General features: G+C 46.6%; 2 protein-coding genes across 2 annotated transcripts; one reads left to right on the plus strand and one right to left on the minus strand.

Moving 5' to 3' along the window:
- Positions 1-3096: 3096 nt before the first annotated feature.
- Positions 3097-4456, minus strand: LOC142560267 (alpha-crystallin A chain-like). Its single transcript, XM_075672229.1, has one exon. It carries the CDS (start codon positions 4285-4287, stop codon positions 3667-3669), a length of 621 nt encoding a protein of 206 aa, XP_075528344.1. The 5' UTR covers positions 4288-4456; the 3' UTR covers positions 3097-3666.
- Positions 4457-5567: 1111 nt separating this feature from the next.
- On the plus strand, positions 5568-6459 carry LOC142560268 (alpha-crystallin A chain-like). Its single transcript, XM_075672230.1, has one exon. It carries the CDS (start codon positions 5636-5638, stop codon positions 6170-6172), a length of 537 nt encoding a protein of 178 aa, XP_075528345.1. The 5' UTR covers positions 5568-5635; the 3' UTR covers positions 6173-6459.
- Positions 6460-17979: the final 11520 nt, after the last annotated feature.

Below are 17979 nucleotides of genomic sequence, written 5' to 3' on the forward strand. Positions count from 1 at the left end.
TACACGTGAGAGGCCGGAGCGGTGCAGCCGCCTGGTGTCGTAGAGCTAATCAGACAAACACAGAGGTAAAATTGTAGTAGCCTACTTTATTCTGCTTCGCTGCTGGTGCAAATTTTTGGCAGCGGCGTAATTGTGTTCACAGTTACGCCGCTGTCGAAAACTTACACCCCAGCTAAAAATAATATAGTAATTGGCTATGTGTTTAGGTAGTTGAGCTTTGCACCACCAGCTGGCGCCACCAATCTGGCCGCTCACGTTTACGCCCACGACCATCCGGTAATCCACCCAAACAGCCCCGGTTTGCCGGAATAGCGGACACGCTTATACATATATATACGTAACGCGAAGACGTGGGATAGTTCCCAACCTGTGGCAAGTTGCTTTTTCATCCACTTTCAATTGCCATCAATCAATTATTTCTTTAATTCAATTAGTATAGTACGAGTACTTTCCCCTGAGTTTTGTCATTGGTGTCTGTTTCTTGGCTTCTCATGATATGATTAATAAAAAATCGGGCAACCGCTTTCTTCTCGCTTGTTCATATATATATATATATATATATTCCACTTTGGCACTCCTAACGCTAACGTATGAAAAAAAAGTCACGCGATATATGACCGTGCACCCGTTTGCGTGGTCGTCGAGAAGCGTGAGAGATTCGCCGCAGTCATCTAGAGCGTGTTAACGGTCCGACCGCGGCGGCCGAGGAAGTTGCCACGTGACCTCGGCCATCGCCTCCGACGCCTCGGCTGGCCCACAGACCACCTACAACGCGGCCTGTTACGACTCCACGCAAGCCAACGTAACGCGCATGTCGGCGAATGAAAAAAACGTTCCACAAAAAGGGCTTTTTAGTCATTTTTCTTTTTTCTTTCTTCGGCATTCCGGCCGTCACCTCCCCCCACTCCTCCTTTTTTTTTTCTTTTCGCTATTTTTGCTGTACCTCTAGCGCTTCACCTTCCTTGTAGGTTCTAAAGTACGGCGACCTCTTTCCGTCGGCTACAGACACGCGTGGAACGTATATTCGTGTCATTGCCTCCGGGATCACCGTCTGATCTTTGAGACCGCGCTAACTATCTCGGAGGCCAGGGTGATCGTCTACTTTTGTGGGCGTATTAAAACACAGTTGGAGTAGCTCACTGTTCAGTCAAACCCAGAAGGCAAGCCACGGGGGAGGACCTGTGTGAATCGCAGCGAAGTGGCGCGTATGTTCTTGCTGAGGCAGCAACGTCAGCGCACTCAAGCGAGTTCGTGCTTCTATATGACCTGCATCCCTATCGTTCCCTCGTGCTCACATGCTGACCGGTGCACCTGCTTTCGTACGCATTAACAGTTACCATATCGCAGCGTCCTTCACGCGACGGCGCTACGTTCGGGTCGTCGAACCTATATGTCCATTTATTCGCCGTCGTGAGGCGGACGACGGCAGAGAGAGAGAGAGAAAGTCAGTGGCGGTGAATGCCAGACATAGACAACAGAAGTAAAAAAAGCCAGACGACAGCAGCCGCCGGGCTAGCCGAGCGATGCTTGTCTGGAAAGCATCGCAGGACTTGCTCGGCCAGTTGCTGCATTGCATCTTCTGCATTGTTCGCGGACCACAGCACGCGCTGCAAACGCTATATGAAGCAAGAATTATCGCATCTTGATGTGGGTCCGCCTCTTTTGAACTAAAGTTTGTTCCAGACGACGTCCATAGCGCTTACCCGCTCTTGAATAGCTGATCTGGAAGATCTTTTCGTGTTAATTATTTTTCTCCTTAAATATTGGCTCGAGCTTGTCATAATGAGCGAATCACCGCTTTATTTCCGCTCTGTTGTCCGATGTTGTGAGCGGCATAATGCAGGCGTAGGGGTGATGCGATTCGGGAAGCCATCATTTTGGAGCAGAGCATGGCTTTTCTGCTCACCGCCCCCTGAAATGATGCAGCCGCCGTGATCTGGTGTCGAACTTGCGACCTCGGCAGCAGAACGTCATAGCGGCTGGGCCTGAGTTGTGAATGGCAGACCACGAATGAAGGTTATATTGTAACAAGTAGCCGAGCATCTCCGCATGTTCACACAAAAAAAAAAGTTGGCCTAAAGAAGCTATTTTTCGCCGACTTCACAACATTAATACCCACGTACTACACTGAATCAGTATAAGAAGGAACCGCGCTAGCCAAGCGCGCCTAATAAGTGCGGCCTAAACATAAATTATCCTTATCTAATGTTTCGTTGCAAGGACGCTACCAGGACCGCACGTTTCTCTATCTGTGTTTGTGCATTCATTACAGCCGGAGGATTAACGCGTTGTCGCCAGACTTCACAACCAGCCTTCGCGATTATTTATACCGGCAACATTGGAACGTAAAATGTCGAGACAACAGCTTTTGGCGTAGGCTACTAAAGCCTGCAAAGATTTACACGTCTTTTGACAGACAGGGCAACGAACAGAACATTAAATTCTGGAGGTGTTATGTGCCAACGCAACGACTTGATTATGGGACATGCCGTAGTGAGGGACTCCGGATTGAGTCTGACCACCTGGCGTTTCTTTAACTTGTACCCGACGTACGGTGCAGAGTCGCTTTTGCATTTAACTGCCATCGAAATGCTGCCGCCGCGGTCGGGATTCGAACTTGCGCCCTCGAGCTTAGTAGCGCAACGCCATGCCACCAATTTAGCCACCATGGCGGGTATGAATCGAATATGTGACGCCGAATAAATAGGCATGCTAACAGGAATTTTACGTATACGCTATACGCAATTATATAAGATCCCATTCTTCTTTTTTTTTTTTTTTATGTCGTAGACATATATCGAGAACCATCGCGAGATTACATGGAACGTACACAAGTCTTGAACGTGTACGTTTGTCGTCGATTTATTGTTCACATGAAAAAAAAAAAAAGAGGGGGAGGATTTATTTTTTGTCGGAAGTACCCTTGCTAACTCCAGTTTCAATACACCGGATACGCATTGTAGCCTCGCCAAAGACCCGTCACAAACTTCCGAGACAGCAACCTTGCTAGTCGAGTTGAACGCCATAAAAAGACGTCTACCGCATAGCCGAGGAACTGTCTAAACAGGTAAGGAAGAAAACAGGAACATGCCAACGTGCAGAGGGTAAGCTCCAAATTTATTATGTGTAAAAGTCAAGTATGCAGCACTTACAAAGGAGTCCAGTGAGATTCACTCGTGTCACCTGAGAGCTTTTCACACGCACATTAACTCAGTATCAGACAGAAAAGATACAATAACAAATTAAAATGAAAATAACGTTATGTGTCAGGTGAGGCACACGACACAAAACTCTTATAACTTACAAGAGTTGTTCCGCCAACCAATACAACACGTCGGAGGATAAGATTTCGGGGAGAGACTAGCGACAAACATTTGCGTATTTTTCTTGCTCTCTCGAGCAAAGAAAAACAGAACCCTTAATCCCGCTTGAGGAAAATTCATCAACATACGCACCGTCCAAACTCAACCGAAAGAAAACGTGAACGTATCAAGTCACACGAGAAAAGTTCAAAAGTTCGCACAAAAGCGTAAAATGGAGTGCCCAAAGACGCAACAGAGCACGAACAATGGCAGTGTTACGGCAGGAACGTTGATGAGAAGAACCGCGCATAGCGCCCGTGATCTGGCGAATCTCGGAGGCCTTAGAACGCAGGCGGAGGGCGTTCTACTTGGCCTCGTCGCCGACGTCTCCGTTGGTCGCGTTAGCAGTTGGCGCAGGAGTTGAAGCATCACCGCCACCTTCGTGTTGAACTTTAATCGGAATCGGCTTGGCGTCGTCCCTCTTGAACTTCTTCCGCGGCGCTTCGAGCGACAGAAGTCCCCCGTGAGTCATGTGACACTCGACAGACTCGGGATCGACGTCTTCGGGCAGCACGTAGCGCCGGGTGAACTCTCGCTTGACGTAGCAGCCGCGGTCGTCCGACTTTTCTTCGTGCTTGCCGTGGACAACGACGCAGTGGTCGCGAGTCTTGACGGAGATCTCATCGGGCGCGAAGTGTCGGGTGTCGACGCGAACAGCGAACTTGTCCGGCGAGCAAGCGACCGCGGTCGTGCCGTTGCTTTGCTGGCGGGCTGAACAGACGCCGTTGCCGCCGCCGTTTGACGTCGACGACGATTGGTTAAGGTGCCGGCGAGGTTGCACGAAGTAACGTTGATGGTAGAACGGCGGGTCGTACATTTCACCGTCGAGAAGCAGGGAGCCGGCGACGTCGTCTTCGTCGAAGAAGCGCCTCGCCAAGTCTGAAGGGCCCCAGGAGCCGCGGTTGATGAGCGGGAACAGAGACATGATGATTCCTTCGCACGGCTATCAAAAACGTTGTACCAAACTTGCAGATTCTGAGCAGCCGGGCAGCACGTACACACGCACAGCGCAGGATGTGAGGACGCCGGTTTTCGAAAAGGCCTTCGTCTGCTCTGAAAAACGTGTTCGAGAAAACACGAGAAAAAGAAAGAAGCAGCTGAAGCATGGAGACGTGTCATTGGCTGGTCAAAGTCACGTGGTACATCTACGCCTCTTCGTGGTCTCGTGACTTCGAGAGCACCTGGTGGCTCGCGATTGTTCTGTATTATTGGTTTGTTTTTGCATGTTATTGTTATTCTGCAAAAAAAGAAAAGAAGAAAAAAAAGGCTCGTGCGAGGTTTAGCGCCATCTCTTGAGAGCTGAGGCAGCATTGCCAACTGTTTTACCGCTGATTGGCTGAATCGGGAGGCGCTATTTTTAAATTTGAGTGGCGTTCATGTCGGCTTTCAAGTGGCATCACCGTAATAAAATAAAACCACATTCAAATGTGCAGCATCACTTTATAATGCAAGGTGTAAGTCCCGACATTCTTTAGGCGCTATAGTTCATCGTGAGGCAACTCTAACAGCAGCTGTAACAAGCTCATCCACGGCGGCGTGTTGTTCTTGAATTATGTTGCACATGCCTAAAGGAATCATGATACTCATGATGTCCGTCAGATTTGTCTTTGATATTAGTCTGGAGTAGGACATACTAAAGTACACGCAGTTAATGACACCAAATAAACTACAGGCGAAATATATGTCCCGACTGGCCCATAATATACAATAAAAATTACTGAACCTCTGAATGAACATTTGACCTAATTTAAGGGCCTGTATAGTCGCAAATAATTGCGCTTAAAGCGCCAAAATAGAGAACATGACTACAAGGACACAGCCGCTGAATGACACACAGTGGGCGTTTTTCATGCACCAGCCGTCGTTCTCCGGGCATGGCCTCCAAGACCTGCGCGTTCGCCCATTTCCGAGGCAATTCTCTGGACGTTTACCTTGGTCTCGCGGCGAGAGATGACACTAGCACCGCGCCGCTCAAGGTCAGCTATGAACGAACGAAAGCGCTAGAACAATCGCGAAGTTTTCACCTGTCGGAAACCCGGCGCATCAAAAAAAAAAAAGTGCTAGCATGACCACGTGACGCAGCCCAGCCAATCACGTTCTCTCAACCCTTTCAGCCCGGTCTACTGGTCGTCGCCCCGCACTGGTCTCGCGATTTCTCGAACGCGCTTCTAGAAGCAGACGACGCGCCTTTAAAAGGCGCCTGCGCGTGTCGCCGGCTCAGATTTGCATCGCTCTCTGCACTAAAAGCGCGAAGAGTTCCTGAAAGAAGCGACATGGCACTGTTCCCGCTGCTGAACCGTGGTTCTTGGGGCCCCTCTGACTTGGTGAGGCGTTTGTTGGACGACGACTTCGGCGGTTCCTTCCTGGACGGTGAGCTGTTCGACCCGCCTTTCTACCACCAACGCTTCTACATCGAGCCACGCCACCAGCAGTCGTCGACCGCCGTCTGCCCCGCTCGCCAGCAGGGCACCTCGGTCGCCTGCACGCCGGACAAGTTCGCCATCAACGTCGACACCCGCCACTTCACTCCGGAGGAGATCACCGTCAAGACGCAGGACAACAGCGTCGTCATCCACGGCAAGCACGAAGAGAAGTCTGACGACCGTGGCTGCTACGTGAAGCGCGAGTTCACGCGCCGCTACGTCCTGCCCGAAGACGTCGACCCCGAGTCGGTGAAGTGTCACCTCAAGCCTAATGGTACGTTGGCCCTCGAGGCACCGCGTAAGAACGCGCCCAAGGAGCAACCGAAGGCCATCCCGATTCAAGTGAAGCACGAAGGAGCCAGCAGCAACGCTGTGAAGAACAAGTAAACAAAGAGACGTCACCGTCTCACGTCGGGGCCCAATTGGCGATGCTGAGCATCAGTTTGTTTCTGTGTGAGTGTCGGTTAATCGTCTTGTCGTGACTGCTGATAACGATCCTGACTGAGTGTTTATATCTTTATGTCGTGAACGCGAAAGGTTGTGCTCCTGACTGAGTGTTTATAATCTTATGTTGTGAAGGCGAAAGTTTGTGCTATCGACATGTGACTGGCGTTAATTCCTGTCTTTTCTATGTGCCTTAAGGCGCTTAAATAAACAGTATTTTCTGCAGCCACCGTCTGACTTTCTTTTTCTCTCGTGGTAGTTCGCAACACGCCATTGCATATCGTGTCGGCTATATGCTAATGTACCGATTTCGGCACGAAGGGACAAGCACTACAATCCTGTTTAACTTTATCAGGTCACACTGCTTTTTAATTGAGAGTTCTCTCATAAGCGCTGAAAATTACTTAGTTCCTGACAAGCCGGAAGCAACAGGTAACTTGACTTGGAGGCGAACCTCTATCTGCCTCTTCCAGATGTGAAATGGAAAAATGCTCGCACTAAACTATCGCTGAATTTATATACGTATATTGATATACGCGTATATGTATGCAGGCTGTGCCATCTATCACGCACCGACCATCCTATGTGAATAAGACGAAGCGCATATTGTTCGGAATCCAGTTGAGAAACCGCTAGTTTTCACTGCAATAAACTGCCGTTGTTTGCAGTGAATCTGGCACAACTGATCGTTTGCTCTCTGCCATCGATTTCCTCTACCAGAAAAAAAAAAAAAAAAGTTCTCGAGGTTCCGTCTCGCCAACTTTGACTTTCATTGACTTCTCTAATTATCCTTCCTCTCGGGCCGTCGGCGCTGGACTTCAGCTACAGGGGTGTACCCGCCGTGGTCGCTCAGTGGCTATGGTGTTGGGCTGCTGATCACGAGGTCGCGGGATCGAATCCCGGCCACGGCGGCCGCATTTTCGATGGGAGCAAAATGCGAAAACACCCGTGTATTTGGATTTAGGTGCACGTTAAAGAACCCCAGGTGGTCGAAATTTCCGGAGTCCTCCACTAAGGCGTGCCTCATATTCACAATGTGGTTTTGGCACGTAAAACCCCATAATTTTTTTTACAGGGGTGTGTGCATTGCCAGCTGATATTACCCTTTGTTCGTGTGTGTGCGCGCTGGTGTGTGTGTGTGTGTGTGGAAGTTCTCATTTATATCTCCAGCTTTCTTTCATTAATCTTCCAAGTAATCCTGCTTGATTTCTCTTCTGCTTGTTTTCCTTGCGTCTTTTATTGCCTTATATTTATTCATATTTACATTATTTTATTCTAAGTGTACCGCCCGCTTCTTGACCAATCCCTCTTTCTAAGTATATGCAATAGTCTGTGAATCACCACCTTCATCAACCGTATGTCGTCGTCGCTGTATAGCCCTTTTGCCTGAATATTCAACGTTAAACCTGTTATATATTGTTGCGTGTCAGTTAGGTAATAGCCACAAGTCACATATTTATAAGCTGTTCCATATAAGTCCATTGCAGCGTTCGGAAGGTTACGCTGTAGGGGTGCCGACCATGGTCTACTTTAGCTTTTTTTTTTTTTTTACGAAGTAAGCTCTTTTAAAATTTTGCTATGCTTAAGTTCCCTATGCCTCTTTCTTGACTGTCTTTAATGCGAATAATATTTTTGGCATTGTCAGAGCAGCTTTCTTTCTGGCTATCTTGCTACCTAGATTCCATTCCACTACAAAACGTGGGCCCATCCGGGAGATAGTGCAGTCTAAAGATATGGGCCGTCCACGTGAATATGTGCTGCTCGGTTTGCGCAGGCTTCACGGCGGCGCCGCCAGAAGGCGCTGAGTGAAGCCGGGCTGTCCAGGCTGCAGTACACTCATCGTATATGCGTGACGCGTTTGGGCTACTCGCCCGCACTTGGATAGTCATCCTATAATAGTTCTGTTTTTCTGTTTGTTCGTTGTTGTGGGCACTTTTCATTGCTTCTACAAAGTGGCCAATACACGTCGTGGGCATGACGGTACCTACTAACCTGGAAAATTCAAAATTCGTAAAGATCCCGATGATCTGAAAAAAAAAGAGGGTTAGGGCGGGTGTACAGCACACATTATTACACTTCATTTTTGTAAGTTTGCGTTGAGGATTTGCTATTTATAGGATACACAGGGGCTCTCTATTTACGATTATTTACCTTGAGAAGCAGCGTGCAATCAGTAGCAGACAAGGAACAGCGGAAAGAGAAAAGAAACATTGTTCTTAGATTGCACTGAGCTTTTCAGTGGTCGTGCTGTTACGATTTCGCCTGCTTTAGGAAATTGTGTGAACAAAATTGTTCGAAGGTAGTGGCCCCGGCCGCGTGGCAAATAATGTCTTGTGCTGCCACAACAATTCCCTGCAGTATGGGCATGTGCCACTAACATCGAGGCTAGCCACTAGCATGAGGATGATGAAGATGAATCTCTATTATGGCTCGTACCCACCAAGGGAAATAGGCCAAGAATCGGGCGGCAGTAGGTAGCTAAAGAAATTTCTTGTTTGAACATGAGAAACGCAAAGTAAAAGAAAAAAAAAGCAGAAACAAGATTATAGAATAATTAGACTAGTATGCCAGCGAGCAGTCAGACTAACTGAAAGGTTAATATTGAAATGTAATCAATGAGAGAATAAATACAGGTTAATAAAGAACTTGGACAAACCAACTTCAGTGAAATTAATGCTGATCTAATATTTATAATAAAGCTACAATAATTAGCAGTGCAATCGTTTCGTTTCAGTTAATAGATCAAACATTGCGCAACAAATGTCTCTGCAGCTATAGCCTAGGGCTAAAGCCCTAAATGATAATATTACCGCTATACTCAATCCTAATCAAACCTTCAAGAGTGGAGCTTCGAGTAATAGTTTTCTCTGGTTTGAACATCGTCGGCGTGGTAAATAGTAGTGCTCTGTTGATTCGATTTCTTTACAAGTGTGGCATAGAGCGGGCATCGTCGGACCAGCTCTATGTAAATAGAAATTCAATTGCGGGATGCGACAGCGTAATCCCAGCAGCCGAGAAGGAAACCACTGTTTATTCCGGCGGAAACCGAGCTGCTGAAAGTCTGGAGATGGGTATCAGCGATGATTTGCCTAAATCAATTTGTAGGGAAAATTTCCTGTATCTCGATGCAGTGACGTAAGCTGTATCAGGTAAAACGCAAATCAAAGGTCCACTTAAAGAAGTTCTGGCTAATAAATCTGCCATTTCGTTTAAGTATAAACCGCGGTGACCAGGAACTCACAGCAATTTCTTTTTGTGATGTTGCAGGAACTAAATTCTTGAACACATTTACTATAGCTGTGTTCATTTGCCGGGGAGAACGACGCACGTACCCAATCTGTAACTACGACATCTGGCGATTGATTAGCGGGAAGTTTGCGCAGCGCTAGAATAATAGCCAGTAATTCTGTAATTAATACAGGCGTGTAATCTGGGAGGCGTATAGAAAGGACCACCGGAGAGAAGGAGAGAAAATGCCTACGTCAGCCTTCTCTTCAGACAGTGAAACATCAGAGGGTATTATATAGCTTGTTTCAAGACGAGAAAGGTAATCTAGTAGTTGGTCATTTAAATGTTGGCATGGCATTAGTGTAGCATTTGAGGAGAAAATATCGCCAAATTCTATCTGGAGAATTATCCTGGATTGACCTGTTTGTTGAACAGTTTGAATTTGTACATTCAGTGGTTTTATCTGTGCCTCTACAAATACAATCTGGGGTGTGCGTAGTCACGGCCAATGATTATTTAAAATGAACTAGGTTCATTAATGAAAACATACATTGATTTTCTTCGAGGAGAATCGTAAATTTTTAGGTACGTTTGGACTGTGAGGATCCTGAATCTACTTTTTAAACATGATATTCGCGCTTCCATATACAGAACGGTGTTATATACGTAACTTAGGGAGTCCTAGGCACAATCGCAGAGCTTCCCTTTCTAATAAAAGCAGAGGCTGCGTTTTATAAGCTGGGATGCCGGAAGACAAAACACGCCCGTATTCCATGATGGGTCGGACATACATTTTATATATCATAATTAGTGTATGTCTTTGCAACCTGTATCTTCGGCTACTGATCTTATACGCAATGCCATCCCACGGCATGAGTTGCCTTAGACGCGACTTTTTCAGCGTGGCTTTTCCAGTTTAGGGTCCCATCATGCGTGATCCCCAGGTACTTAAGAGAATCCACCTGGGGAATGAACTCTTGGCGACACATGAGTGAAGTGTGAACGGGAACATCTAAAGGAAAGAAAGAGAAGTGCAGTTTTAGTGACGTTCAGAGACAACTTGGGCTATCGCTAACCTCACCAACCATTGTTTCTTTTGGTGCGACTTCACTGGGATCCAGCCACAGGGGTGCTTTTTCTTGCAATTTCATTAGAGATACAAAAAGAGTACCTTGCTGACTTTCTAAAATTATCAATATTTTCTATTATTTCATTTATTTACGTTAACTTATTTTATCAAAATCCTTAACAATATTTTCACCACACGTCTAAATTACAGTTCTAGTCTCACGCTCCACAATTTAAATCTAGTTTGACTTTACTTCTAAGCATACGAAAAAACCGCCTGCTTCTTGGTCAATCCACCATAGTGGGTATGCGCCACTGTCTGGGGCACAAGACAATACAAGACAAATGTATACGTTCTCCATCCAAGTTTCAAGAGTGCATAAGTAATTTTGTAATGATTGATAAAGTAAATGTAGATCGTCATTCGATGCAAGAAAGCGATGTCATCGGCATAAATGTATACCTCAAAATCCTGGAGCAAAGGGATGGAGCTTAAAATATATTAAAGAGGAGATAACACTGAACCTTGTGGTGCTTTGCGTTTCTGCTTATACCTAGGCGACGAAAATTCGCGTTGAGAACAGTAGAATTCTTTTTCCTTTAAAAATTCTGAAACCTATGCCGTGATGTATTTCGGAAACCTGTAACTTTCTATTTGCTTTATCAGTATGCCATGCTCCAAACAATCATAAGCTTTAGCTAGATTTAGGGTCACTAATGCTGAATATTCCCTGCGGCGACGAGCAAGTTGTATGCGACTCTCTAAGTCTACGTGTGCGCACCATATCGAACTCCCAGATCTAAAGACAAATTGGCTGGCGCTAAGTACTATGTTTTCAGAAATATAGGCCGTCATTCGGCAATTCGAAATTCTTTCTATTAGTTTAACCAAATTGGATGCGAGAGAAATTGACCTAATATTATCCACCTCCCTGTTTATCCACCTAATATTATCCACCTCCCTAATATTATCATATCCACCTCCGTGTTTTTTTAGGTATCGGAATTACCTTAGCAATTCTCCGTTCTGAAGGTATCCAGGCATTTTTCAAAGAGTAATCTACCACATTCAAAATTTCTCGTGGGGACAATTCATACAGAATCCTTACCATGGCTGTGGTAAATCCATCTGGATCTTGCGCTGAAGAAGGCAGAGAGCGAACAACAGCCGCCGATTATTGTAATGTGACTTCCCTAAATTCCTCTAGCGGTAATGGTTTCAATAGATGCGGTAGAACGACTGAACAGAACATGTCGTCTAGTCCCTTTACAATATTTTCTAATAATTCGGACAATTCATGTGGTGAAAAGACAAAAGAGTCAATCTTTGCTGGAACCGGAATCATCTTTCGAGAGCCTAAAAACCTAAAAAATGGCTTTTTTGTTTTTTTAAGTTAGACAGATAAGTGGATTTATTCATATCATACTCATCTTTGCCTTTAGCTATCGTGCGCTTGAATGGTGCAGCAACAAATTGGTAGTCACTCCAATTGTTTGGACATTGATTACAGAGAAGTTGCTTCCGAGCAGCTTTTCGTTTTCGGTGAGCCCGCATGAATTCTGAATTCCACCCCGGACTTAAAGATCTACCTATGTCGGAGGTCACATCAACAGCCGCATTCTTCAAGGAACGTTTTAAAACTGCGCAGCCGCTCATATAGCCCTAATGTCGTCTTGCATATCCGTATAGAGGGGAAAGCGTCGTACAGACCTCAAATACTTTCGAAATTTGTCACAGTTTACAAATGTGGTGCCTCTTTTCTTCTTCTTCTTCTGATAGAAGTCACAGGGTAATCAATCTCAAAAATACTCACAGTTCCTTCACCGCCCGATGAGTGGGTTGACCTTTTTCCTCCGCGATGTGGCAGCCATATCAGCCTAGGGAACTTCCGGTCAGCCATTTTCGAGAGTTCAGCTAGCAAAAAAAGAAGTATTTTGCCGCATAGTATATTGTAGGCACATTTTCTTGATGTTTTCAGATATAAAGAAAGTGCCACACGCATGCGTCAAACTCATCTGTGGGCTTTTTTTTTTTTTTGCTGTACTTAACAATACCATTCATTGTCAAACACTAAGACTCCCCAACAAAAACTGGTGCCAGCTGTTGGGTCCTGTAAGTTTATAGGCTATTGTAACTTGTGTTGCTCTTGAGGGCTTAACCGGAAGTCTTCTGGGAACTCTGTTTGTAAGCATGGAAAGGGTCTTAGGAGGTCGCTCTCGGTAGGCAACTCGCCGGGCTCGCGCCCTGGTGCCCCAGGTCGGCGCCAACATCGACATCGAATCAGCGGGTCGCGGCTCGCGCACCGCGCGACCCCAGAAGAAGAACCGGTTCGCAGGGGGCACCGAGGCGGCAGGCCTCGCCGAAAGCCGACAAGATGACGGGTCAGTGAATCGCTCTCGACGCGCTACCACCTCAAACTGTAAACCCCGTGCAAGCGACCTTGCGCGCGACAGCGACAAGCGACGCGATGGAGATGGCTGTCGCGTTCGCTCGTCGCCTAACAAGTCGTACCCCATGCGAGCGACGACTTCGAGCGCTCGAAGTCGTCCCTCGACGCTGTCGCGCACAAGATCGCGCGCATGGGGTTTAGCCTTTATCGTGTACGAGCGACATGCACCGTTTACATTCTCCTCGGGCCCGATGATAGATCGGGGACATTGCCGCTTTTTTTTTTTTTTTTTTTGATGGTAGGCGGCAACCTATATGTACGAGTGCTGTGTCACGTGCACTAAGCGTGGAAAAGCCAGCCTTGTCAAGGGAACTCTCACTGAAGCCATTCACTTCGTTATTCCCCCCCACCGGCGCAGTATCGGCCCAACACGTGACTTTTGAAAGTCAGCCTGTATACCTCCGACTGCAGAGCGGGAGATCTAAAACCTACTGCGCGCCTCTGACGTGACGATCACGTGTTGGGTCGACTCGTTCGGAATCGATACATGCCGCGCAATGCTCTCTCCTAATTATTAGAGAGCTTTAGTTTAGGGGACGCAAGCCGCTTGCGTCCCCTACACTAAATCTCTCTATTTTCTCCCTCCACGGCCGTATGTACCCAAGTCCAGCTCGAAGATAATTTGTGCAGACCCGCCAGCCTATTATGTGCGCTCGTTTAGGTGACGTCACGGCGGAAGCGAAACTATACGGTTTGGAGCGCGCACAGAGCAGCGCAGTTTTGTGGGCGGAGCTTTTACTGAATTCATACAAGTTCTTAATGCATGACTGGGCGGTCAGGTGATAACGCTAGCATATCTATGCGCGGTCGTCGTCAGGCTTAAACAGAAGGGTGATGACTCATATGTATAACGACTTTGTTTGTTTGATTGATTAGTTTATTGATTAATTATAGGTTTATCACAATACACGTGATGGGAAGCCAAGAGAAAAGCCATTCAAGCACGGCTGGAAGGAGTCCTTCGTCCCCATACTGGCAAAGACAGCAGCAGAGGCACAAGCATTGTCGTGCACTTTGACAAAGCTATTAAACACAAAATGTCAAACACTCACGCGAAACGATCAAATTAAACACATCACTGGTTGCTGCCCTACACAGAGCGTCACGCATTTGCATCCATCGCTTCACGTCAGTATTATGCTATCAACTATCAAACACTTACGCGAAACAATCAAATCAAACACATCACTCGTTACCGCCCTACACAGAGCGTCACGCATTCGCATACAGCCTAACATCAGTATCATGCAATCAACATCAAGTCCTCCTTACAAAGTACACATTGTAATAGTGGCATTTAAGAATGTAACTAAATACAAATCAAACTCCTCTCTAGGGATTAGTCTTAGACTAGGAACAACGCGTAAAAAGATCAGATAATTTTACTTTGTTATGATTATTACTGGCAAAAAACTCCGGAGAACCGTATTCAATTCGCCACAAGATGTTGTTTTCGAAGAAAAAGTGCTCTATGTACGGTTGCGTCAACTGATACAGCATGTGACATATTTTTGAACAGCGGTGCACCTGTTACGAAGAGCCAAGGCGTACCCTCGCACACTTCAGATAACACTCGTTCGGCATAGCTATCATCTACGCCAAACAGCTCACCTATAGTGAGGTTAAATTTCTTTTTTTTTTCCAATGCTGGCAGCGTTGTTAACAAGCGTGATGACATTTCTTATTTAAGTGACACGTGTAGTACTAATGTGTTCATACTTATGAAGACGTGGTTATTGTTCAGAGTGCGTGATGGCAAAATATTTGAGTATAAAAAGGTGCGCACAGTTTATAGTTTTTATCATTTCTCTATATCAGGAGGAGGCGTCCTGATATATGCTTCCGATCGAATTTCCTCTTATCATGCTCCCAATGAGTCACCTTTAAAAACTGTTTGCTCCTGCATGGCTATTAGCAAATGCGATATACATTTTTTGCGCTGGCCATCGATCACATAACGCAGAACCTAATTTTTCTTCTGACTTGCATGGTGCTTTGAACGATATTATCCTGAGGTTCCCTCACACGCCTATCTTTATTTTAGACGATCTGAATTTTCGTACCATTGATTGGTCCGGTACACTTCCTGCTCTAAAGGAATCCTCAAGTGAAAGTGCCGGCTTCATAACGTTATGCTACGATTTCAACTTCTCGGTTAGTTACTACTCCAACGAGAACTACTTGATAGATCCAGGGCTAACGTATTTGGTCTCATTTTAACAGAGCCTGATCCGGCGCATTCACTTGTTTTCTTGTCAGGGTTGAGTTATCACTGTGTTACCAACTTTTCAATTACAACAGCTGTTACACGCCCCGCCAGTCAACGAAAATTCACCAGAGATTATAAAAAGGCCGAAATTTGAGCGCAGCTGTATACTTGTTTTCATTTCGCGATATATCGGCTGGCGCGGACAATATGTCTTGTGCTACAAGTTGCAAATGGGGCGATGTGTGGCGCGACTGCCTCGGTAATCGGGAGATCGCGAGAGGCGGTGCGTGGGTGACGCGTGAGCGCGATTCACAGCAGCCGCGCTGCAGAGAGACCTCCGCTCACGCAGCGCTTTGTTTCCCATACAGACGACGCACACGCTACTCTGGCGCCATCTCGTAGCTGTCGTCGCCGCAAAGCCCGTCTTGCGCGGCACCTACGCTTTCCTTCTCACGCTTTCTCCGCACCCTCCTCCTCCTCCGCTTTCCTCCTCGCGCTCTCTTTTTTATCGCAGTCTTTCATCTCCGGCTGCGCTCCGCACTCACTTACATCCTTCGCTGTGTTCGTTCGCACAAGTAACGAGGAACAACGCCGACGCTCGCCGCAGGAACGGGCACCTAAGATCTGAGCTCTAAAACTGCTCTTGGAGGATAATTGCAGAGTATTGAAAAGTCAAATATTTGCACAACACTCCGCAGCTCTGAACGGTAGCAGGTTACGACCACCTGCTGCGGCAGTAATGGGCTCCAAGGCAGGCCCTAAGTTAATCATCGCAGTCTGATGGCTACGTTCTTTTCTCTCGTCCGATTCCAGAAATGTCGCAGATGTCGCAGATGTCGGAGATGTCGTCGGTGGGTGAGTGTACCGGCTCGTGCTTACTAATATTTCCTCAGAACCCAAACGGGAGACCCCGACAAGGACTCCGCTCTGCGTATTATTATTATTTTGCAATAATTGTCGTGTCCTATTCCTTTACACAGACACCGGGGCAGCAGCAGGCAAGGGTAAGTTTCTTTTTTTTAATTCTGTTGGTCGCCGCAGTTCAACAACTTATAGTGTGGCATTTTGCGAACATTCTTATTTTTTAAATTACGATTTCTTGACTCTGCGAACAGGCAAGACACATGAAATCGGGGGAGATCTATTATCGATATATAATTTTTTCTGAAATGTAGCACTGAGTACGTGTCGATTCGCAATGCCCAGTGGAAGGTGATTTCCCGAAAGCAATTCGTGCGTGGGCAAACATCCGCCACGAGTTCCTGTATTCGATCACTGCGGGACTTCGCCCGGAAAGGAAGGGCGACTGTAAAGCATCGATGCCATTGCACCGCCCCTTACACTACATACCTTTGTCCCCGTATTCAGGCTGACCTGCCATCCTCTCGAAAATTAAAATTCAACTCATTCCCGTTATCGCTACTCATTCGTTCTGTATATCTGGAAACAAATTTCTCGAATCGCGTTTACTTCTATCAGCGACGCCATCGTTCGAGATTTCGAGTGTGTGAAATTTAGGAATATTTGTACAAGCATATTTCTTTTCTTTCTGATTTTACCGCAACAATAGAGACGGGCGGGTCGGTATCGATGCAAATTTGTGAACTGTCTTAACAGATACAGGTTGGACGAATTGAACGAACGTACAAAAGCGCACTGTGCCAACTAAAAGTTTAATGAAAGCAAAACACTTTACATATACTATATACCACATTGGACATATAAAACATGTTTATTGGCAGCATCCAATCTGTACTTCACGCATTTATTTACTGCCGCTTACTGCTCTTTTTCTTCTTTCTTGCTTCCTTCGTTTTTTTTTTTTCAGCTGAAAAGTAAGTTTTCTTGTTGCGTGCGCATATTACGGCACAGTGCTACTTAAAACTTTGTTACCTTCGTCGTCGTTGGCCTATTTCATGTACACAGCAGAACGAAGATCTCTCCCAGTGATCTCGAATCGCCGCAGCCCTTTCCACTCTGCAACTTTACTATATTTCTCTCTCCTTTTGACATTGTTTGCGCAACAGTCAATCAATTAGACTGTCACAATCAGTCAATCATACTTTGTTATTCGCGATTACGGTGCAAATGACCGCATAATGCTCTATTTCCTCTCCTTTTTACTTCGCAGAAGGGATCCAGTCAAGGCGTTCATCATCGTCGTGCTCGTGCTGCTGACGATAATCCTGCTGATGCTTATCATGTTCGACGACTCGTGTACGCATGGCCACCAACAGGGGGCACACCCCCTCCCCTCTATCAAAATTTATTTAGATCATCTGTAGAAAACCCATAGGCATTTGTCTAGCGACTCTGTAGGGAATGTCCATTGACGATTTCTGTATATTAATCTGCGAACCGCCCACACAGGAACTTACGGCTTTGCGCTTGACCATATACTCGTGCCTATAGACAATTCCTCTCGACTCGCCTGCTGACAGTCTATATATACTTTGCGGGGGTCTAGTATCTCACAGGAGTACCGACCACCGCGGGTTCGAGCAATAGCAAGCCACAGGGCCGCGTCAGCCGTTAGCCACTCGTACTCAAGCGCCCAGGCCGCAAAAGGTGCATTTGCCGAGCGCTGCGCACGTAAGAGAACACAGTGTTGCCCCGAGTTAGCGGAAACCGTTTATGGCTTCTGGCGGCACCCAACACTGCACAGGCGCCCGGTCCTGGGCCGGTACGGGAACCGGAGGGTTCCCGCGCCAAAGGCGGAAATACACAGGGGCGCCGTGCTGACAGTTCGCTGCCAGAGGACCCGCGACACGCCGCTGTAGGAAAAGTATCCCGCC

Source organism: Dermacentor variabilis, chromosome 10, assembly GCF_050947875.1.
Source record: "Dermacentor variabilis isolate Ectoservices chromosome 10, ASM5094787v1, whole genome shotgun sequence".
Lineage (NCBI taxonomy): Eukaryota > Metazoa > Arthropoda > Arachnida > Ixodida > Ixodidae > Dermacentor > Dermacentor variabilis.

What these genes read in the sequence shown, in the direction of transcription:
- LOC142560267 (XM_075672229.1), bottom strand. Translation starts at nt 4,287, where the DNA reads ATGTCTCTGTTCCCGCTCATCAACCGCGGCTCCTGGGGCCCTTCAGAC.
- LOC142560268 (XM_075672230.1), top strand. Translation starts at nt 5,636, where the DNA reads ATGGCACTGTTCCCGCTGCTGAACCGTGGTTCTTGGGGCCCCTCTGAC.